Source organism: Artemia franciscana, chromosome 4 (genome assembly GCF_032884065.1).
Source record: "Artemia franciscana chromosome 4, ASM3288406v1, whole genome shotgun sequence".
NCBI lineage: Eukaryota > Metazoa > Arthropoda > Branchiopoda > Anostraca > Artemiidae > Artemia > Artemia franciscana.
The window spans coordinates 29,493,771-29,518,389 of NC_088866.1; the positions used below are offsets into that span (position 1 = coordinate 29,493,771).

The 24,619-nt window shown below is 34.6% G+C and overlaps 1 protein-coding gene across 4 annotated transcripts in view; it reads left to right on the forward strand.

Moving 5' to 3' along the window:
• Window positions 1-24,619, forward strand: part of LOC136026265 (multiple PDZ domain protein-like) — a 448,978-nt gene that overhangs the window by 336,587 nt on the left and 87,772 nt on the right. For all 4 annotated transcript variants that reach the window (XM_065702652.1, XM_065702654.1, XM_065702653.1 and 1 more), the window contains 2 exons: window positions 1,226-1,304; window positions 17,133-17,335. In XM_065702652.1, coding sequence (XP_065558724.1) covers window positions 1,226-1,304; window positions 17,133-17,335 — 282 coding nt within the window. The remainder of the gene's footprint in view (window positions 1-1,225; window positions 1,305-17,132; window positions 17,336-24,619) is intronic.

Genomic DNA, 24,619 nt, shown 5'->3' on the forward strand with positions numbered 1-24,619 from the left:
TGGGAATGTGTTGCGCCTCAGGAAAAGTTAAACTTCCTCTATTGGCTAGCAGTCCTTTACAAGTCAGTCGACACAGTTTTGGAACCAAATAAAGCGGTTAATTATCCATCTGAATTTTTAAATTCCATAGATCTTTCAGGGTTTCCACCACACGTGCTACAACTAAAAATAGCGTACCAATAATACTTTTAAGAAATATAAACCCACCAAAGCTTTGCAATGGCACTCGACTTGCCGTAAAAAAAAACAATGGAAAACCTAATAGAGGCTGGACAGAAAGAACAGAAAGCGTTCTCGTTATGCAGTTAATGGGTTTCCAACCTTTACAAATGAGCAATGTCGTTTGGCAAGCTCTGTTGTTAGTAAATAATGAATGAAAAAATATATTGAAATAAATCTGGTTACCGCATACCGGTAAAGAAACTGAATACCGGAATAATGGAACAAATGAATACCAGAATAATGAAAATGTGCAATTTTATATTTAAATAGGCATTCGAGAATTTTTTTATGAAGAATTTTTATAGGAATAACTAATAAGATTTTTGATCTCTTTCCCTCATGTATACATACCCAAACTCCATGGTGGTTGTCGCAAAAGTAAAATATGAGGTCCTCCAGGGTTTATTTATTTAGTCCCTCCATCTACACTACCCAATAGTCTCAAATCGATCCACCAAACTGTGCCTAACGTATCTCTTACTAAAAGACTCCTTGGCGTGTAAAGTAAGGTTAAGACATGGGAGTTACCTACTCAGAGAAACAGTGTCACTTACCTACAGAGGGAGAAAAAATATAGAATGCAGGAATTGAAATTAAATAGATTAGATAAAATAAATAGATTTTATCAGTTAAGAGCAAATAAAAAGAAATTACTTCTAAGAAGCGATTGCTTTTGTTTTGTTTTTTATTAAACTAAAAAAGTGGCACCTTCGATCTGATTCAGGCATCATACTCAGTACAATATGCCACTTCGTCATAATTGTGCATATTACTCGTTGAAAAATAGTAATTCTTTTAGTATTTTTTTGTTATTTTAACTTGAAAATTTTTTTACACATTTTTTGTTTCTTCTTGCTCTGTTTTAAACTTTTTATGAATTCCTTGTAACTATTTACATCTGTGACTAGAATATTTGAATTCTCCATTGAAAACTTGTAAACTTCATAAACATCTCTGTAGATGACCTTTGTTTCAGCTTGTTTATTTTACTGCTATTTTTTAGATTGATCGCGCTAGTGCTGGAAATATAAAGAAACTGGAAGATGATTCTGACGAGGAAGATCAGTTCGGCTATACTATGAGTGAGTATTGACTTTTTTCGAGTTATTTATTTATTTATTAAATGTTTAAATTTGTCTTATTTTTTTATAATTAATCTGAATATTTGTTAAGAGTTTGCTAAAGGAATTATCTACTGAGGATTTTAGGTGTCCGCTTGACAAAGCGTATGTTAAACAACAAGCTGTAGGAAAAAAGTGGTTCTATCCCACTGTCTATGGCTATAATGAAAGAAAGGTTGAGATGGGTAGGACACGTTTTACGGGTGAAGGATGCCAGATTGACGAAGGTTGTTATCTTGGTCCATCCTTCCGGGGTCAAGCGAGAAGGATGTCGTCCTCCAACGGGATGGAAAGAGGTAAAGTGAAAGTTTCATTGGATTGGAGTGGAGAAAGAGCGTGTGCAGTTGTGTGGGCCTTAGATGGATTGTTACTGCTATGAATTGTTAGGAGTAGGAGAATTTATTTATTTATTTTTATAATCGATTAATAACCAAAAATAAATAAGGGAGTAAAACCAGAAAAAATATACTACTTTCAAAAAAAAATTATACTCACGATGGAACGGTGACAATTTATTATTGCTGATATGCTGATATACGAAAGCTTTCTGCTTTGCAGAGCAAATGTACTGAAAACATCGCTCATCCCGAATCTTGACACTATCTTCATATTACGATACAATGGAGGAAGGAAAAAAAGGAAAATTTCAGCACTGAAAATTCTGAATAGGCAAAGAAGAAAGCTTAAAAGCTTCTTTGCCAAAAATCCTGTACAACTCCTTTCTTGAGTTGTGAAAATTGAACGTAAATTACATGGAAATATTTAATTTGAGTGTAAAATAGCTTTTTTGGTAGCTATAGGAGCTGCACGTCTAAGCTTAGAAAGCTGTCTTTCTTTTTCTCTCTTTCTTTCTTCCTTTTTCTCACTTTCTTTCTTCCTTTTGGGGCGTTAGACTAGAATGTTGTATAAATAGGAAAAGCATTGTAAAATCACCGAATTATCTTCACTTATTTTTTCACGATACAACGTGGCAGAACAATTAAAATTAGTACATAGCAAAAAAAAATCTTCATAATTTTTTGCTAGAAAATCCCGGTTTTTGGGTGTGAATAGATGGTTTTCTTAGCCCGGTTTTCGGGCTAAGATTGGGCCATGGTCGGAACTTGGAATGTTACGACGTTAAAAAATGAATATCGCATCGATATTTTGAGTGACGAATTCAGACGGTTTGAACTGGATTTATTAGGAGTTTCAAAAAACTCATATCCCAGGGGTAGGAAGCATGAAATTAGGTGACATAGAATTTGTTTACTCAGGAAGGAAGGATGGGGTACATAGACAGGGAGTAGGGCTCATGATGAATAAGGAAGCTGCTAAGTCTTGTTTAGGCTGGGAAGGTATTAATAATAGAATACTAATTGCTCATTTTATGACTAAAAAGTTTAGGGTATCAGTTATAGTAGTATATGCCCCCATTGAACCAACTGATGGAGATACTAGTGACTCAGATGAATTTTACTCACAGTTACAGGAGCAAATAGACAGGGTACCAGGTAGAAATATGGTGTTTTTGCTAGGAGATTTTAATGCCCAGGTTAGTAGAAATAGGGATAGATGGCATCCTAGCCTAGGTAAATTTGGTGTAGGAAAAGAAAACAGTAATGGCTATAGGCTTTTGCAATTTTGTAAGTATAACAACCTAGTTATAACCAATACGGTGTTTGGTCACAAAATGGCCCATAAGTTGACATGGTATTCGCGTGATGGTAAGACAGCAAACCTTATTGATTATGTTATTGTAAACAGAAGACTAGCAGGATCAATACAAGATACTAGGGTGTATAGGAGTGCCGTTATTGATATTAAAAGTAAAGATCACCATCTAGTAGTGTCTAAGGTTAATTTAAAGCTGAAATTTTGGAAGGGTAACTCCCTCCCAGAAAGTTATGATGTTGGTAGACTTCAGGATGAAAATTTGAGAAAAAAAATTCCAGGAACAGTTGAGTACTAAACTTGAGAGTTTAAAATTTGACAATGTGGAAGATGGATGGAATAATTTCAGAAAAACAATTGAAGTTGCTGATGGTGTCCTAGGGAAGAGTGCTAAGACTGCAACTAGGAATATTAGTGAAAAAGCTTTAGGTTTAATAGAGAGTAGAAGGGGTTTGTATAAGAATTATCTGAGTGATAGGTTGTATGAAAACAAAAGGAATGTAAAGAAAGTGGAGAAAGCATTAAAATATGAACTAAGGAGATGTGAAGTGGAGGCGATGGATAAAATTGCTGAGGATCTGGAAGATGCGGCTAGACGGCATAATAGTAAAATATTATACTGGCATGTTAATAAATTGAAAGGGAGTAGCCAATCCGGACTAGTCTCAGTTAAAAATAGAAATGGGGCCACAATTAGTGATAAGGAAAAAGTTAAAGAAAGATGGGTGGAACATTTTGAGAATGTGCTAAACCGAGATACAGTTGCAGGAAAAGATATAGATGAAAATGAAAAAGTTTGTGATACCTTGGATGTGAAGGAAGATTTGTTTAGTGAGGAAGAATTAGCGACAGCACTAAAAGGATTAAAAAATAATAAGGCCCCAGGTGCTGATAGTATGATTAATGAGTTTCTTAAATATGGTGGCTCTGAGGTTAGGAATAAGCTATTGAAGATTATGAACATGATTTTTGAAAAAGGGGAAGTACCCAATGATTTTAGGAAAACCTTAATTAAGCCACTGTATAAGAAAGGTGACAAGAGTGAGTGTCGTAATTATCGAGGCATTAGTCTGATCTCTGTAGGTAGCAAATTACTGAGTAATATGATACTTTTTAGACTGAGACATGCTGTAGACAAAGTTTTAAGGGAAGAACAATGCGGTTTTAGAAAAGGTAGAGGATGTATCGACCATGTTTTCACTCTTAGGTTAATAATTGAGAAGTCCCTTCGTTGTCAAACACCTTTGGTCCTCAGTTTTATCGATTATGAGCAAGCTTTCGATTCTGTTGATAGAACAGCGTTAACAAAGGTCTTGTCGTTATATGGTATACCTGAAAAATACATTAAAGTGATTTGCTCTATGTACGAGAATAATACTGCTGCCGTTAAGGTAGGAAATGAGGTTAGCAACTGGTTTCGTATTAAATCAGGAGTTAAGCAGGGTTGTGTTCTATCCCCCTTTATATGGATCATTTTGATGGACTTCGTCTTAAGGAGCACAGGAAAGGCAATTGGAGACCATGGAATCAAATAGGGAGGAAGAACGCTCCTGGACTTAGATTATGGTGATGATTTAAGCATATTAGATGAAAGTCTGAGCAAAATGAATGAATTTTTAGAGGTTTTACGAGTTCAGGGTGCTAAAATAGGCTTGAAAATTAATGTTAAGAAGACTAAGTCACTAAGGCTAGGAATAAGTGAAGATGAACAGGTGACATTAGGTAACGAAAAGATTGATCAAGTTGGGAGCTTCAGTTACCTTGGTAGTATTATTAGTAAAGATGGTGGGAGCAGTGAAGATGTTAAAAGTAGAATAGCTAAGGCCCAGTGTGTTTTTTCACAGTTAAAAAAAGTTTGGAAGAATAGAAAGATAAGTCTACAAACCAAGATTAGAATATTGGAAGCTACAGTGATGACAATGGTCAAATATGGCTCTGAAGCATGGGCACTCCGAAAAGCAGATGAAAATTTACTAGATGTTTTCCAGAGAAATTGCCTACGGATTGTTCTGGGTACCCGGCTGACTGACCGTATTTCAAACAGTAGGTTGTACGAAAAGTGTGGTTCAATCCCGCTTTCTTGGGCTATAATGAAAGAAAGGTTGAGATGGCTAGGCCACGTTCTACGGATGAAGGATGACAGATTACCGAAGATTGTCCTTTTTGGCCAACCGTCTGGGGCTACCCGGAAAGCAGGTCGTCCTTGTCTGGGTTGGGAGGATGTCATAAATAAAGATTTAAAGGAAATGAGAACTTCCTGGGAGGGTGTAAAGAGGGAGGCTTTAAATAGATTAGGTTGGAGGAGGAGCGTGCGTAGCTGTGTTGGCCTCAGGCGGCTTGGTGCTGCAGTGAGTTATTAGTAGTAGTAGTAGTAGTTAATATCTTTGGTTCTTTAACAGATTTTTCCATAATGTGGGAGGACAGAAGGATCGAACAGAACGAAAACTTAGGATTTTCGATTCAATAGTAATGAGTCTAGCCAAATTTGGCGCAGAAGCATGGGCACTCAAGGAAGAAGAAGACATTTCCACAGAAAATGGTTACTCAATGCAATATGTGCTTCAAATAAGTTGTTTTGGTATAATTTTTAGGCAAAAATATTAAATATGAGGCATGAAACGGAAGTTACAAATGAATTGGTCAGTCAGTGTGGAAAGAGGAATGTCCCACAAAATTCTATAGTTTTACAATTTTTTTTCATCTTTTGTGCAATGCTCAAATAATTTGGCTGCTTCAAAGAAATTCCCCCCCCCCCTCTGGTAGCAAGTCACATGTATGCCTGATTTATGTCTAAACTGGCCCAAATATATTGTCCTGGTTACCGTTCCTACTTTATTCTATTGCTTTAGGTATTTTTTATTTTAATATTTTACTCTTATTTATTATAAAGTAATAATAAATGCGAATGCTTATCTAAATTTGTGATTATTTTATTTTAACTCTTCAAAAAAATTAATGTTGGCATATCATTGTTTCCTTTTATTTCATCATTTCACCTTCCTCTGTCCTTTTATGATGAAAAGGGGGAGAGGGTGTCAAGAGAACTTCCCTATACGTGCTTCTAAACTCCTCATCATTTTGTTATCAATTTCAAATTTAGTCATTGAAGATCAAGTGGACAGAGATTCCGGAATCAAGTTAGGTTGAATCAAATCTATCTGCTAAATAAACGCTCTGTTTCGATCCCCCGCGCAGTCAAACAGTTCGAGTTTCTTGAGACTAGACACTGGTCTTCTCCGTTTTTTAAGTCAGTCATGGAAAGATTTCGAGCAGTGTGCTCCAGATGTCCAAGGATTAGTTCTTCAATAAGTAGGATCACCTAACCTTCCATTTTTTTACCAGGGGTTCCAATGGAGGGAGGCAGGAAGATGGGCAATTGCCCCCTAGATTGGAAAAATACAAATTTCCCCGCCCCCTAGATTTTGAAAGGTACTTTTTTGTATTTTTATTAACTTTAATTGAAAGAAATCCCCCATCCACATTTTAGGGAATTGGTGTTCTTGTTCTTAGCTAACAGAATTCAAGCTGGGTTAATTTTCTGACTACTTTGCTCATGTTTAGTCAAAATTAACTAAATATGCCATCGGAAAAAAGGAAGGTGTTTCCCGGGTAAAAATGAGTAAAAAGTTAACAGCTGAACTGTGAGCTTGCCTCATCTGAAATGGTGTCATGTAATGACCATAAACAGTTTAAGTGATATAAAAATTGTTCGGGTTTTGTATCTCATTTATTATTCAGTTTTGATTTTGTTTCTACCCAAATCTACCTTTGGAAGCAACTTTGTTCTGTTTGAAAATTCTGGACCGTACCCAGAGTTTTGATTCGGTGGTAGGGGGATCAAAGACTTATTTTTAGGTCTTTTTGAGCCAAAAAATTACCAAAAAAATATTTTTTAATTTTGTGAACCAACAGGTGTTCAACCTTAATTAAATTATTGCCTGTTATCAAAGTTGTAAATAAAGGACAAATAGCCTCAAATTGGGTTAAAAAATCTGAAATATAATTTCTTCTTCCAAAGGACCATTTATTTTTCCCTAAAAAATTGGATGAATTGCTAGGGCTACGGATTTTTTTCAACCACAGAAACCGTCTTAATCCAATATTTTACAATTTTAATATCCATTTCCTAAAGAGTTAAATTAAATGGAATTTTTTTTATTATATTCACATAAAAATGAAGCTTTATTTCTAATTAGATTCCGATTTAAATTAAATTTAATGAAGATTCAATTATGTCTAATGAAACTTATATTAAACCTGAAAAATGTAAGGAATATTTCATTGTTCTTTGTTTGCCTCTTGGTTTTTGTGAATCCGAAAAGGCTGCAAAATGGGTTCATTTGATTACCCAGTAGCCCAGTAGCCAACCCCTCCCATATATTTTGAAATGTATGTTTTGGCATTTTCATTAAAATTGCCTTTTTTGGTAAAAAAGCCAATTGTTCTTTTTTTTCATTGTAAAAAAAAATCAAATAAACAACAAAATTGCCTCCTCCTAGGTTTTGAAAAACGAATTTCGCCCCGCCCCCCTCCTACATTTTTGTAAACTGACGCCCACGTCAGCTAATCTTGGATTAATATGGATTAGTAATCTGTTGGGACAGAAAACGAACTGGAGATCTTTGTAGGCTAACTGGTTTATAGTTTGTGATTCATTGTGGTTAAATGAATGCTGCTCTGTGGCAGAGAAATGCTGCTTGTGTTCGTATGCAGCTTTTGTCAACGAGTATGGAGACAATACCTGAAGAAGAAGCAGAAGTTGGTAGGAGAATTTCTATTTGTCGCTACTGATTAGATACCTTCACTTATATGAGTACTGTTGGATTTCTTTGTTGATTTAAGTCATTCAGAGGCTTTTTTTATTAAGTCCCAAAACAAATGAAGAAGAGAAATTTAAAATGAAGATACACTATTTATTTATACTTTAATGATTCATCTGGTAAAAATAACGTCCGTAATTTTTGTTTTGTTTTTTTGAGGTTAAATGCCTACAACTCAATAACAGAGAAATGTTGCTTGTATTCATGTGCACCATTTATCAAAAAGTATGGAGACAGTACTTTAAGAAGACACTGAAGTTTGTAGGAAAGTCTTAATGCTTTATATCTATTGCTACCGATTATTCAGCAGCATTCAGATCATTCTGGGTCCTTTTAAACTTCTCTGCTCAATTCAGTCTTTCAGAAGCTGATCTCGCTTGGTTCATGAACAAACAAAGGTTTTTTTTAACAGAGTGTCTAATCCATTTACCGTCTAAAATACACCTTTAATAATAGCAGTGTTGGCAAAATCTGACGCAAACAAATAGTTGCATGCTGCAAATCAAACAGTTCGTGGTAACGAACTGTAGTCAGGAGCGATCCGGCTCAATACTAACCAAAACTCTAAAAAATTGAATTTTGATATCAATAGCTACATCAAAAGAATTGCATTTTAATGCTGATTTTAAATATATAAGTTTCATCAAGTTTAGTCTTAGCCATCAAAAGTTACGAGCCTGAGAAAATTTGCCTTATTTAGGAAAATAGGGGGAAACACCCCCTAAAAGTCGTAGGATCTTAACGAAAATGACACCATCAGATTCAGCGTATCAGAGAACCCACTGTAGAAGTTACAAGCTCCTATCTACAAAACTGTGGAATTTTGCATTTTTTGCCAGAAGACAAATCACGGGTGCGTGTTTTTTTTTTTTTTTTTTTTTTTTTTTTTTTTTTTTTTTTTTTTTTTTTTTTTTTTTTTTTTTTTCAGGGGTCATCGTGTCGACCAAGTGGTCCTAGAATGTTGCAAGAGGGCTCATTCTAACGGAAATGAAAAGTTCTAGTGCCCTTTTTAAGCGACCAAAAACATTGGAGGGCATCTAGGCCCCCTCCCACGCTCATTTTTTTCCCAAAGTCAACGGATCAAAATTTTGAGATAGCCATTTTGTTTAGCATAGTCGAAAATCATAATAACTATGTTTTTGGGGATGACTTACTCCCCCACAGTCCCTGGGGGAGGGGTTGCAAGTTACAAACTTCAACCAGTGTTTACATATAATAATGGTTATTGGGAAGTGTACAGACGTTTTCAGGGGGATTTCTTTGGTTTTGGGGGTAGGGTTGAAGGAGGGGGCTATATGGGAGGATCTTTCCTTGGAGAAATATGCCATGGGGGATAAAATTCAATGAAGAGGGCGCAGGACAAATCTGGTCACGTTAGAAAAAACGTCAAATTAAGAGCTTAATATATAATGCTGGGTGTTCGGAGCCTCTCTATTATGGAGTATAATTTGAAAATAACACAACTATACAAGCGATAAAACATATATACCACAACCATAACTCAACTAACGAAAGAACTGCTAAGAGATAACACAACTATAAAGCGAAAACAGGTGAAAACTAACGGGAAAATAAACGAACTAAGAGGTGGAAGGGGCCCAGAGAAAAAATATAATCCTTTTTCAATTTTGAGCCTAACTTCCGCAAAGGAGTAATAATGTCAGAAGCCCCGAAATACCGAATTATTTTCTTTTCAAACAGTTCGTGGTAAGGAACTGTAGTAAGGGGCGACCCGTAAAAACATCCCCTAAAAGTCATAGAATCTTAACGAAAATCACGCTATCGCATTCGGTATATCAGAGAACTCTATAGCAAAAATTTCAAGCTCCTATCTAAAAAATGTGGAATTTTGTATTTTTTGCCAGAAGACAAATCACGGGTGCGTGTTTATTTGTTTGTTTGTTTTTGTTTTTTTTTGTTTTTTTTTTCCAGGGGTCATCTTATCGACCAAGTGGTCCTAGAATGTCGCGAGAGGGCTCACTCTAACGGAAATGAAAAGTTCTAGTGCCCTTTTTAAGTGACCAAAAAAATTGGAGGGCAAATAGGCCCCCTCCCATGCTCATTTTTTTCCAAAAGTCAACAGATTAAAATTTTAAGATAGCCATTTTGTTCAGCATAGTCGAAAACCATAATAACTATGTCTTTGGGAATGACTTACTCCCCCACAATCCCTGAGGGAGGGGCTGCAAGTTACAAACTTTGACCAGTGTTTACATATAGTAATGGTTATTGGGAAGTGTACAGACGTTTTCATGGGGATTTTTTTTGTTTTGGGGGTGGGGTTGATGGGAGAGGGCTTTGTGGGAGGATCTTTCCCTTGAGGAATATGTCATGGGGGAAGAAAAATTCAATGAAAAGGGCGCAGGATTTTCTAGCATTACTATAAAAAAAAACAATGAAAAAATAAACATGAAAACGTTTTTTCAAATGAAAGTAAGGAATAGCATTGAAACTTAAAACGAACAGAGATTATTACGCATATGAGGGGTTCTAAAAATACTTTAGCATAAAGAGCGAGGTATTTAGGAGGAGATAAATACCTCGCTCTTTATGCTAAAATATTTTTAGTGATTTCACCTATTTATTCTACGGCCTTTTTGATTCAGGGGTCATTCTTAAAGAATTGGGACAAAACTTACGATTTAGTGTAAAGAGCGAGGTATTAAAGAGGGTACAAACCCCCTCGTACACATAATAAAAATATAAGAATATAAAAGTTTGTTACGTAAGTTAATTCTTAAGTTACGTATATTTTTTACTAATAAAAACGTTCGTTGAATATTAAAAGTTCTAGTAGCCTTTTTAAGTAACCGAAAAATTGGAGGGCAGCTAGGCCTCCTTCCCCACCCCTTATTTCTCAAAATCGTCTTATCAAAACTAAGAGAAAGCCATTTAGCCAAAAAAAATTAATATACTAATTCCATTTCAATAATTTATGTGCGGAGAGACAAAATCAAACATGCATTAATTCAAAAACGTTCAGAAATTAAATAAAAAAAACTAGTTTTTTTAACTGAAAGTAAGGAGCGACATTAAAACTTAAAACGAACAGAAATTACTCCGTATATGAAATGGGTTGTCCCCTCCGCAGTCCCACGCTCTTTACGCTAAAGTTTTTAATTGTTTTAAAAAGTAGAATTGTGGCAAAGAGTCAAACTTTAGCGTAAAGAGCGTGGGACTGCGGAGGGGACAACCCATTTCATATACGGAGTAATTTCTGTTCGTTTTAAGTTTTAATGTCGCTCCTTACTTTCAGTTAAAAAAACTAGTTTTTTTTATTTAATATGATCTAAAACGGGGTAAATTCAATTTTTTGCGTGGTCTTTGACAAAGAGGGAATAGTTGTGGGAAAAGTCAAAGTCATGGCCAATTGTAGAAAAAAGCCAAGACAGATTGTTGAATTAAGTGGGCAGCCCAGTCAAGGGTTAATTTTATCCCTTTGATTGCCGTTGTTACTGTCTGCCATTTATGCTACACCTTTCCGTGCATGTGTGTCCCTTCACAAATGCCGAACTAGAGTCGTACCTGTTGGAGGTTCTCGCTGGGGAACACACGCAGGTTGACTACGGGTTGACTTACTTGAAAATTTTCCTCTCATGGCTATCACTCAACAATGCTGAACTAGAGTCAACCCTCTCATGCTAATTCACGGTGGGTTGGGTTCAACCTGTTGGAGGTTCTCTCTCAGGTTAATTCACGGTCGAGGAAGGGGGAAGCAGCATATTGACAAATTTGGCAATCTATTTACAACTGATTACCCCGCCAAAGAAATGAATATGAATGGAAATAACGAGTCCAATTCAAGGCCTATAAGGGCCTTGCCTCAGTAGATGGGCCACGCCTCAATTGTCCTAATCAACTAATTTCCATAAATTAACGTTAACATTTAAAGATTAGATAGATTTGTTTTTGCCAGCTTGTTAACACAAAAAGAATCAGAGCAAAGAAAACGAAAAAAGGAAATGAAAACACTCAAGGAAAAAAATCAACTTATGAAGGATGAAAAAAGAAATTCAAAATTAACCCAAACAGCACTCATCTGCTGCTCATTTGTTTTAAAAAAAGTGAAATTCTTAGGTTGTTTTAAAGCCAAGAGCCTCGAAATTCTGGCACTTTTTTTATTTATCAGTATTCTCGTTTCTTCTTAAATAAAACTGCATAATCAAGTAACGAAATCATTTTCGAACTAGGTGTGACTCCTTTCTGGAGAACTCCTTTCTCAGGGCCTGGACCCCGTCTAGAAATATTTACATGGTAATTTCGTGTGTTTTCAACATAATTCACACATGTTTGTCAAATTAACTCCGGAGGCAATACCTGAAGAAGAAGCAGAAGTTGGTAGAAAAATTTCATTGCTTTCTATTTATTGCCATAGATTACATGCCTTCAGTTACTCGTCAGAGCCTTGTTCATTTGTTCATTTAAGATTTATTTGTTCATTTCATCTATCCTAATTTCCTCATTTGTTCATTTCTGATCTTAGTAAGTCAATAAGCAAACAGAAAAGGAAATTAAAAATTGAACTCAGTGCTAATTTTTAGCTTTTCAGAATTTTTTGGTACTTTTTTTTTAATCCTTATCTTTAAGTAATATCCTTATAAACGTACAAGAATGATACAGATTAAAAAAGTTAAAAGTCAATCAGCTTCCTCAGCGCACTTTTCACGATTGACAACTTTTTACAATTTGTAAACGATAAATTTTCTGGTGTTTTCCCCTTAAACAAGAAAAAAGCGGTTTGAAGTCTTTCAGTATAATTCCCTTCTTTTTAAGAAGTTTCACTGGAAAACTGTTCATGCAAAGCTTCATTTAAGAAGTTTCTTAAACAAACAAAGAAGAGAGAATTCAAGGTGAAGTTCCATGGCTCGTTTTGAGTTTAATGGTTAATCTTGTGAAAATAATGTTTACAGTCTGTTTGTTTTTTGTTTTTTTTTTCTAAATTAATTACTCTTAAGTCAATATTCTTATGAATGTATCGAACCTATGAACGTTCTATATTTCTATATATTTGGTTTTGTTTATACCCGTTTGGAACCCTCTGGTTGAGGACGAATCATGACCCCTATGCCCATGGCTGCTAAAGTGATACTTATCTGTTCTTTAATACTTTTAGTTTTTCTTTGATTCTGTTTCACGTAGAGTGACATTGGATACTTCATGGTCTAAAAGGTCTGTTTTTTAAAGAAGGCAAATTTTCGCATTTTATTTTAAATCAAACCCTTGTTAAATTTGACCGTTTGTTCTTTTCTTGTGAAAAACTGCAGTTGTACTTTTTTCACATTTCAGGGATTCCACTCCACTCACGTTTTCACAGTCGAATCGAATTTGCGAAAATCCACCGACTACCTAAAATTGCTTTGAATTTCAGACTTTTCTGATGATTGAATCTAAGGACAGGGGGAGGGGGGATCAAGCTACTTGTGATTTGCTGTACAAGGTTGATATAGATCAGTATTTTTTGGGTGTTGTTTTTTTCATTTTTAGTGAACTGTATAATTTTCGTTTTACTGTCTTTTTTTTCTTGGTAGATAAAGGTCAATGGATTTTTTTTTCTTCTTTGATGCGCTTATCAATACCGCACTCGTCTTCACAGTCAAATAAAATTTTATCCCGAAAATCCACCCAATAGTCTACAATGGTAACACCATTGTTTCAGTTTTGTCTTATGATTTAATATAAACACAAGGAGGGAGGATTAAGTAAATTACATTTTCTCTCTGTCATTAACGATAGTCAAGAGTTTTGTTTTGTTTATTTTGTTTCTTTAGTGACGTATATGCTTCTCATAATTTATCTATATTTCTCGATAAAAAAATCTATGGATTTTTTTTTCAAGCATTTTTTAATTATGTGCACCTTTAATGATGCCTTCACATTCAAATCAAATTTTATCCCACGATTGAGGGTATTGTTATTATTCTTTTTCTTTCAAACACAATTTAGAACGTGTGTTATTCTAGTTTTCAAACAGTTCGTGGTAACGAACCGTAAGTAAGGAGTGACCCGGCTCAATAATAACCGAAACTCTAAAATTCATAGTTTTGATACCAATAGATATATCAAAAGAATTGGCTTATTATGCTGATTTAAATATATAAGTTTCATTAACTTTAGTTATAATGATTAAAGGCAATGAGCCAGAGAAAATTTGGCTTGATTTTCGAAAAAAGGAGGAAAGCCCCCTAAAAGCATTAGAACCTTAATGAAAATCACACCATCAGGTTCAGCGTATCAGGATACCATACTGTAGTGGTTTCAAGGTCCTATGTATAAAAATGTGGAATTTTGTATTTTTTGTCAGAAAAAAAATCACGGATGCGTGGTTATTTCTTTTGTTGTTTTTTTCCAGGGGTGATCGGATTGACTCACTGGTCCTAGAATATAGTGAGAGGGCTCATTCAAACAGAAATTAAAAGCTATAGTGCTCTTTTTAAGTGACCAAAAAGACTGGAGGGCGACCGGTCCCCGCCCCTTTTTCACAAAGTTGTCTGATCAAAATTTTGAGATAGCTATTTTGCTCATTATAGTTGACAGGCCCAATAACTATGCCTTTGGATACAACATGACCCTCCCCCCCCAAGCAGCCCCAGGGGAGAAGGTCTTTAAGTCATCAAATTTGCCCTTTGTTACACACAGTAGTTGCTATTTTGAAGTATGTATACAATTTTGACCGGGGTGGGGGATAATTTTTTGCTGGGGGTTTTACACGGGGAAATTTTTATGGGTAGTGAAGTTTCCAGGAGGTAAACTTGTCAGAGGAAATTTTATACTGGGGGAATTTGCCAGAATGCCTATACAAAATTCTTTTTAAATGTCTTGCTTTATCTTTTCCGTCTCAATTTTGTGCGTGGAGTTGTTAAGGATAATTGACCGGGTTAAATTTTTACTAGGATTGAATTGTCTAGAGAAAATTTCCTTGGGGAGAGGGATTTTTCCGTGAAGGAGGGGCCAGATTTCCTAGCATTAATTAAAATCTATCAGAAATTAAATTTTAAAAAACTAGTTTTTTCAACGAAAAGTAAGGAGCAACATTAAAACTTAAAATGAACATAAATTATTACTTGTATGAAGGGGATTACCCCCTCCTCAACACCTCTTTAGGCTAAAGTTTGAATTTTGTCCTAATTCTGTAAGAACGACTCCTGAAACACAAGGGTCGTTTAATTAGAACAATAGAAAGCTTTTTTAAAAGTACGAAAAACTTTAGCTCAAAAAGCCAGGTGTTGAGGAGAAGGCAATCCCGTTCATACACATAATAATTTATGTTCGTTTTTAGCTTTAATGTTGATCCTTATTTTCAGTTGAAAAACTTGTTTTTTTGAATACGATTGAATCAAAGGCAATAGTGTTAGTGTTTTGCTTGGACATTTGATTGTTTTGTTTAAATTGATGGAACATTAAAAACAGGTTTCCTATTTTTTTTTTTTCAATTTCATTCAGAACCAAGAGGTAATTAGACTGGCAAGAAATATTATGATTTTTATGATTCAGATCTTTTTTGCCTATAATATGGATGAAAATTGCTGGATTTAAAATTGTTGGATAAAAAAGGAATTATCACTGGAAAAAAAATTGTCAACTGTGCAAAATTACCCCGAAAAGCAGATCCTTTTTTTCTTTTTTTTGTAAATACTGAAAACTTTTAAATACTTTTTTTGTAAATACTGAAGAGCGTTCGACTGAAAACTATTTCACCTGTAAAAACAAGTTTCGAGTTGAAGACGTCATGCATGATAGTTGTTGCTTTATCAATGCTGGTTGTCGATGGAATCGCCAAAATTCTTTTTTTTATTTCCCCTCCTTTAGAATATTCAAGATACATTATTTGTTATCGTTTTTTTAGCAACCTCGTAACTCGTACATTTCTCCTTTTTATTTATCCTTCTTGAAAACACTGGAAATCACTTTAATCAGTTTGTGGAAACAGTTTAATCAATATTTTAAATTATACAACATACATTATATGCTAAAAATTACAGCTTTGTAATTCGTAAGTTTCTCCTTTTTTTAATTCCTCCCTCAAAATATTCAAAATGTATTATTTGCGTACTTTTGTAACTCGTGAATTTCTCCTCTTTATTTTCTTTCTTCAAACTTTTCAAAATATATTATTCGCTGTCATTTTTAAGTAATCTCAACTCGTAAATTTCTTGTTTTTTATTCTTCTTTGAAACACTGGAAATACATTGTTTTCCTTTTTCAGCAATCTTGTAACTCGTAAACTAGTCATAACACAATGTTTGCTAAAAATCGCAACATCGTAATTCGTAAATTCCTCTTTTTTATTCACTTCCCCAAAACATTCGAAATACATTATTTGCTATCATCTTTTATGGAACCTCATAACTTCCAACTGCAGTTGCTAAAAAAAAAAAAAAAAAAAAAATGTAATCAATGAAACCAGACTGTGTCAACAGTTCCTATTCAGTCAGACATTCGATATTCAGAGATATCCCATTCTACACCTTCTGGCAGACATCTTGAAGTGCCATTTGTTCTGTCGAGCATGCCACACTTACTTCAAAATGATTTTCGTGCCTAGCCTGGCACACTTCAACCATGCGTGATGCGTGCCATCTGATTTGCACGATTTTTGTTAGATAGGACTTTTGTGAGATAGGACAATCTTAAGGAAGATGCCTTAAGGTTTTCAACCAATATACATGCATTATCATTGTTTTTCCATCATTGAATTACAAAATAAATAGGAGCTGGAAAGATTATCCTCTTTAAAGCTTATGCAGTTGCCTAAAGAGGTCACATCTTTTCTAAACAAAAGAGACGATGAAATTCTAGCAGTTGTTCATTTCTTTTTGCTTTTTGCAAGTACCAAAAAATATTACTTGAACAAAGCTGATTATTAACAAGAATAAACAAATTGTACAAGCGCATAACGCACAGTTGAAAGCTGTATGGAACTGACTTTAATTAAAGTTAAATAAAAAATTTACTAAACAAACAGGAAAAAGCACAAAAGGAAGCTATAGAGCACGAAAACATATACAGTTCCTAAAAACAGACAATTCCTTAAATTGAAAAATCAGAAGAGTTGATTCAATCCTCAGAATTAAAAACCTGCTTGTTCATTTTTCAATATGGATATTTAAGCTAAATTATATTTATTTGGATATTTAAGCCATTTTCCGAAATACAGTTGTCATTTTTACCACTATTACCGTTAAACCAATTTTAACCACAGTCAGAAGTAATCATGCTTATGTCTGTGTAGAAGGTTGGGTTTAAGATACGATTATTTATTCTACGCAATAATTGGCCATAAAATTCTTTTATTAAATTATTTATTTATCTTTTTAAGAAAAAATTCAGAAGAGATGGAGTGAACTCAATGGGGAACTTTTGATGGTGGATTTAGATAAATCAAGCAGTCCTACGGGACTGGGTATAAGTCTCGCTGGTCATCGAGATCGACTAAAGATGGCAGTATTTGTATGTGGTTTAAACCCTACTGGAGCGGCTTACAAAGACGGACGTCTCCAAGTCGGTGATGAACTTGTGGAGGTGCGATTTTATCTAGATCTCTTTTCTTCTTCTGATTTTTCTTCTCTTTTTCTTTTCTTTCTTTATTCTGCTTTTTTAATATTTTTGAAAGCCCCTATTTTTTCTTCAACTCATGGCTCAAGTCCCTCAGCCATTCACCTCAGCCAGCTCAAGCACCTCTGTCACTCACCCAAGTGCCTTAGCCATTAAAATAAATTATGTACTGAAATGGTAAAGGTAAGTAAAAAGGCACTAGGTTTTGCAATCCAAACGGTGGAGTTGATCTCCGTTTCATGATCATCCAGCCTGGAATTGCATTGGGGGCTGGGAGCCAGTCATCCTATGCTTTCACACACCCTTCCCATTTACCTTCCCCAGATTTCTCCAGGTACCTATCTAGAGCTGGGTCGACTCTTGCTGACTTACTGAATCACGCCTCTGATCTCAGTCCGTAACCAAAGATTTGGAGATACTGGGACACAAATCTCAGCCCTAAAGGTGATAGGACTGCAAGTTCAGCTGAAATAAAGTAGGCTTTCACCAAGTTGGTGATGTAATTATAGATTTGTGAGTTTGGATAACTTTCTCTTCATCCCTTGGTCTTATTTCCTTTTTCTCTTTATGTTTTACTTCTTTATTCTGCTATTTTTTGGAAGCTCTTACTCTTTAGAAACTCTTCTAAAATGAAGCTTAAACTTTTTCGCTTGCGGGCCAATGGTCTATTTGGCGCAGCCACCGATCTCCTGACTCTCTCCCCCAACTGTTTTGTGCAGTTGGGGGCGAATCGTCTGGCGATTTTCTTCTTCTATCGTATACCACAAAAAATATATAGAAATAATAACAGAATAATATAAAATAATAATAGAATAATAATATAAAATAATAATGTTAGGAATAATAGGAAATAAGTAACACAATGGAACTAACAATAATTCAATAGCTGTTTTTGTCATATCTCCGGAAATTTCTCAAAAAAAATATTAATAGAAAGCTGGTTAATAGTATTGCTGGTGAGCTTTCACAATTTGTTCCATTCGAATGTCCCCCAGAGAAATTTGCAAGTAGGAAAAGAGCTAAGAGCTCTCTTCAATCTGAGTTCAATCTGTAAACCGTCAACATTTCTTGTTTTCTTCACATAAGAAAGGGGGAAAACACGCTCATAATAGTATGCCAAGCCTGGAATTCCCCGATGAATTCCTTAGTAAATTAGAATCTTAGGAGAATTTACTGACCATTTTTGACACGGTCAGAGTTTCTTCTGATGAAAAACCTTGTGCAATAATGGAATACCAAGCTGTAGGTCAAATGTTAAAATTTGTAGGTAAAATCCGCCTTTCCTACAATAATATCCTGGTTATTTTCTCAAATCCTCTCCTGCTGCGGATTAGACAAAAACTTTTTCATCTCATTCCTCCCACCGGTAATAACGGAGAGTTATATTACTATGCTCCTACTAAAACGCTAATTTTGGTAATTTTCAACTGGTTATAGATTAATCACCTGACCATTTTATCGGATTTGCTATTTATTTATTATTTTATCTGATTGTCTACTTTTGGCAATTAAGCAAAACTATTTTGATCCCTTCTCTCGCACAGGCAATAGTAGAAAGAAAAACACTTATAGATTCCAACTTCATAGTACTTGACCTAGTATTAGTACCAACTAGCAATATGACTAGACTAGACCATAGCACTAGTACCAACCTTCAGCTTAATAACATTAGATTCCAAATGTTGATAAAATGGTAAAATCTGGGGTAAAACTATCTGGTAATTTTCAACTGGTCGTAAATTAATTTTCTATTTGTTTTGGTATAGTATACGGTTGTGAATAGGCGACCATTTGAAGGAATCCCTAAAAATTCTTAAGACTATTTAAAACAAAGTACCTTATAGCAATAAACCCAAACTGTTGATTAAATGGTAAAATCCATAGTTAAAATTTACTATTCGTAAATTAATTTACTGGTAGCAAGCTGTTTTGTAACTATTTAAAAATAACTCCCAAGTTTGGGAACAGGGACCGTCTGAAGGAAGCTCTAAAAATTCTGAAAACCATTTTAAAACAATTATAGATACCTTCTTCTCTCATTCCTTAAAGCGCATTGATTCAGCAAATAGCCTTATATCACTAGCATTCTTTCTTTGTGGAGCACATATTTTATAGGGCTAAAACATTTCTCGACAGTGTAAATGGAAATAGGCTTTTAGTCTTACACATTAAATTATTTCGTTAAAAGTGTTTTGTCTCAAAGTTGTTTCACTAAAGACACTGTCAAACAATTCATGGTAACGAACTGTAAGTAAGGAGCGATCCGGTTCAATAGTAACCAAAACTGTAAAAAACGGAATTTCGATACCATTAGATACATCATTGAATTTGATTTTTATGCTGATTTTAAATATATAATTCTCATCAAGTTTAGTCTTACCCATCAAAATCTACGAGCCCGAGAAAATGTACCTTATTTTCGAAAATAGGGAACACCCGGAAACACCCCAAAAGTCTTAGAATCTTAATGATAATCACACCATCAGATTTCAGCGTATCAGAGACCCCGACTGTAGAGGTTTCAAGCTCCTATCTGAAAAATATTTCCCAGGGGTGATCGTATCGACCCAGTGGTCCTAGAACGTCGCAAGTGGGCTCATTCGAACGGAAATTAAAAGTTCTAGTGGCCAAAAAAATTGGAGGGCAACTAGGCCCCCTCCCGTGCTCATTTTTTCCCCAAAGTCACTGGATCAAAATTTTGAGATAGCCATTTTGTTCAGCATAGTTGAAAAATCTAATAACTATGTCTTTGAGGACGATTTAATCCCCCACAGTCCCCGGGGGAAGGGCTTCAAGTTATGAACTTTGCCCATTGTTTACATATAGTATTGGTTATTGGGAAGTATACAGACGTTTTCAGTGGGAATTTTTCTGGTGTGAGAGGGTTACGTGAGAGAATCTTTCCATGGGGGAAGAGAATTTCCATGAAGAGGGGCACTGGATTTTCCAGCATTATTCTAAAAAAAACAATGAGAAATTAAATTAAAATTTTTTTTCAACTGAAAGTAAGGAGCAACATTAAAACTTAAAACAAACAGCAATCATTACCTATATGAGAGGGTTCGTCCTGTCCTCAATACCTCGTTCTTTACGCTGAAAGGTTTTTTGTAATTCCAAAAGAGCTATTTATTCAAATTAAACGGCCTTTGCGATTCAGGGGTCGTTTTTAAAGATTAGAACAAAATTCGAACTTTAGCGTAAAGAGTGAGGTATTGACGATGGTGCGAACCCCCCCCCCCCCAAATATGTAATAAAAATATACAAATATGGAAATTCGTTATGTAAGTTTCTTTATAAGTTATGTATATTTATTACCAATAGAAACGTTCGTAAACAAAATTAAAAGTTCTAATTTTCTTTCAAGTAACCAAAATCTTGGAGGGCAACTAGGCCCCCTCCCCCGCCCCTTTGTTTTCAAAATCGTCCGATCAAAATTTTGAGAAAACAATTTAGCAAAAATAAAGTAAAAATTAATGTGCAAATTTCGTTTTAATTATTCATATACGGTGAGTCAAAATCAAAACCTGTATTAATTCAAAAACGCGATGAAATTAAATAAAAAAAAATAACTTTTTTTCGTTTCGTTATAAAACGAATAGCCTTATGTCAATAGTATTATGTAACATTCATCTTGAGTGTAAATGGAAAGCAGCTCTTATTATTGCACCTGAGCTCTCACAATGAGTTCCATTTGGCTATTTCTCATGGAAAACGGGCGACTGGAAATCGTCTTAGAGCTTTCTATTTTACCCTATGATTCCGTAGAAAATATTCTGGCAGAAAAATATTCTGGAGTCTATATTTCCTTGAGATAAGAAAGTAAGCAGTCCTGTGATAGCATCTTAGAATCACTAAGGAATTATTTAGTAAATCCAAACTTCAGAATAATTTACTAGTTACTTCTGGGACATTATTTCATTGTAACTAAAAAAAAGGAACCTCAATAAAAAGGGCTGATAGAAAGCGGCAATCAGCATTGCACCTGAACTCTCGCAGCTTGATCCGTTTGACTATTTCTTAAAAACGAAAATACTACTGGAAAGGTCTTAGCTTTCTATTATATCGTACTATCCAAGTCCTGTGGTAGCATGTTAAACCAAGAAATCACAGATGAATTGTTCAGCAATCAGATCTTCAGAATAATTTATTGGTCTTTTGTGGAACATGTCTCCTATTCAGTTAAGACATACCTCAAAAACAAGTGTAATAGAAAGTGACTGTTAGCCTTTTACCTGAATTCTCACAGCTTTTTCTATTTGACTATTTTTTAGAAACGAAAGTACAATTTGAAATCTGCTTCGAGCTTTCTATCTTTTTCTATGATTCCGTAAAATATTCTGGAATCCATGTTTTCTTGAGATGAGAAAGAAGGGACTCCGGTGATAGCATGTTAAACCAAGAAATCACTGATAAATCATTCAGCAATCTTAGCTTCAGAATAATTTATTGGCCTTTTGTGGAACATATATTCTATTCAGTTAAGACATTCCTCGAAAATAAGTGCTAAATAGAAAGTGAGTGCTAGGCTTGTAAATGAACTCTCACAACTTATTCTATTTGACTATTCCTTAGAAGCGAAAATATGAGAAATCGGTTTAAAGCTTTTTATTCTACGATTCCGTAAAATATTCTGGAATCCATGTTTTCTTGAGATGAGAAAGAAGGGACTACGGTGATAGCATGTTAAACCAAGAAATCACTGTTGAATTATTCAGCCATCAGAGCTTCAGAATAATTTACTAGTCATTTGTAGAACATATATTCTATTGTAGCTAAGACATTCCTAAAATGTATATGCTAATAGAAAGCGGCTTGTATCTGAACTCTATTTCCTTTTGACCATTCCTTAAAAATAAAAAAAAGAAATGGAAAACGACTTGGATGTTTGTGTTCTCCTAAAATATTTCAGAAAGTATTCTGAAATCCATATTTTCTTTGAGATAAGAAAGTAGAGAGGTCTGTGACAGCATGTTACACCTGAAATCACTAATAAGTAGATAATTCTTTTGACCACGCTGCCTTTCCATTTATATTTAAAACAAAATGAAAAATATTTGATAGGGGTTAACAAATTCTGTATGACAGTGAAGAAAACACAAGAAAGTTTGCTTAAGCAAACATATAAAAATAAATTGAGAAAGAAACATCAACGTTATACAAAACAAAATGAAAAATGAAAGAAACCTCAAATCTTTTATGGTATTTGTGTGTGTTTTTTTCACCTTCTTTTTATTTGTTTGTTTAAGCCAAGTTCTTGTTTGTTTGTTTTTTTTTTTTTTTTTTTTTTTGTTAACGGATTTTTATATGAGGCTTTTTTATTCCAGACTTTTTTGGAATTTATTATTATTGGTTACAAAAGTTTTTTTTTCTCTACTATCGTAGTTACAGATTTTACGCGTTTTTCAGTATTTTTATTTTGTTTTAATTACTAATGAATTATTCAGTAATGAGAAATTCAGAAGGATTTACTGGTCATTTTGAATCCGCTCGGACTTTCTACTGCTCCCAATATGTATTTGACAAAAAGTTTCCATCATAAAGAGTAAGTTTGGTAACAGCCAGGAATGGATTTTTACTTTCTAGATGCTAATGTAGATCCATTTCTTTTGATAAGTGTGGGAAAATTGGAAATTTCCCTCTCAAGTTTTTTTCGATGTGTCGAAGTTTTCATCTTCCCCCCTGTCATATTTGAATATCGCCGATAAGAAACAAGAGACTAATGGTAGTAATCTTGTCCATAACTTAGGCGATAAGATGAAAAATGGTAGGGATTTCAAAGAAAAACAAAGCGATGGCTTCTTTTTCCTCATTTATCATTGTCAACAAGGATTTCTAGGAACTGTGTGTTACTAGTGTGAAGGAAGAATCAATGTATTCAGTTATTCAGTATATGAAGGATCAGATGCTGTATTAGAATATGATAAATCAATTCAGATTCTATCCAGCAGCTGAGTTTTGAAATCTACTTCTATGATGCATCAACAATGAACTTTATTTGGGCCCTTCTTAATTTTATAATCTCAGTTCAGGCTAGGCGAACCTCATAAATATAGTCAGAAATCAATTTTGAGAACATATTTACGTATTTGAAAAGTTAGCTCACATTCGTCAGAACAGCTAAAAAAAATGTTTCGTTTTTTTTTAAATAATAGTACTAAAAGAGATTTGACCTGTTCCGACATTAATCAATTTAACCTAGGTTATAAGTAGGATTTTAAGATTTTTTAGTTTCTCTAATTTTTCATTTTTTTTGCATATTGTTCGTGTTTTTTTCTTATTTTTGTGTTGTTAACTAACATGTTCAAAGATATTGTTTTCTGAACGGCTTGGAGCTATAAAACGTAAGTCCTTGAGCCACGGGAACTTCATTACGCTGTAAAGAAAAAAAAAATTGTCTGAGACTCAATAAAATTTGTTTTTAACATTTATCAACAAAATGAAATTGGTATTTGAACAGCTGAAAATTGCTGGATTTACATTTTAACTGACGAAGTAGGGTCTCACCAGTGCCTCTATATTTGGTCCTGTGTAGGCTGAGGCTCTAAGTTCGATGTTCTCTCTCAACTAAAGGCATAAAAGAATTTTCAATCTTTTATATTGGAGAGCTCACAGGAGGGGGGGACTGAGACCTTGTCGTGTTTAAATCCAACTTATAAGAAATACGAAACTAATGGTATCAACTTCGACCCTTGATTTCAAGCTAGGATGAAAAGTGCCAAGACTTTCAAAGAAAAAAACAATGTAACGGCTTCTTTTTGCTGATTTATCAGTGTTGAAATGAATGTTTAGGGATTGTATGCTTGTAGTGTGAAGGAAGAATTGTATTTTAAGACTCAGTTATTCAGGATGTGAGGAATCAGATGCTATATCAAGGTATAAAGAATCTATTTAGAAGCAAAACTGTTGAAAACTTAGTTTTTAAAATCACCAAATATCAACGTCGTCCACCCCTTTTTAAATTTTGTGTTCCAAGTTCAGGCCTGGTAAACCTTGTAAGTACAGTCAGAAGGCCAATGTGACCTCGCTAGAACCTATGTATTTGGTCATCCTCTATGTTTAGGCCCTTATGCTCAAACCACCTTTCTACTAAAGTGACACAAGGATTTTCAGCCTTTTGTATTCAAGGGCCCATTGTGTGACCCTTGGGCCATGTCGTAACTGAGTATCACTAATAAAACAATAAACCGATGATAGTATTTTGTTCCTAATTTAAGCGGTAAGCTCAAAAGTCGCGACGATCTGAAAGATAAA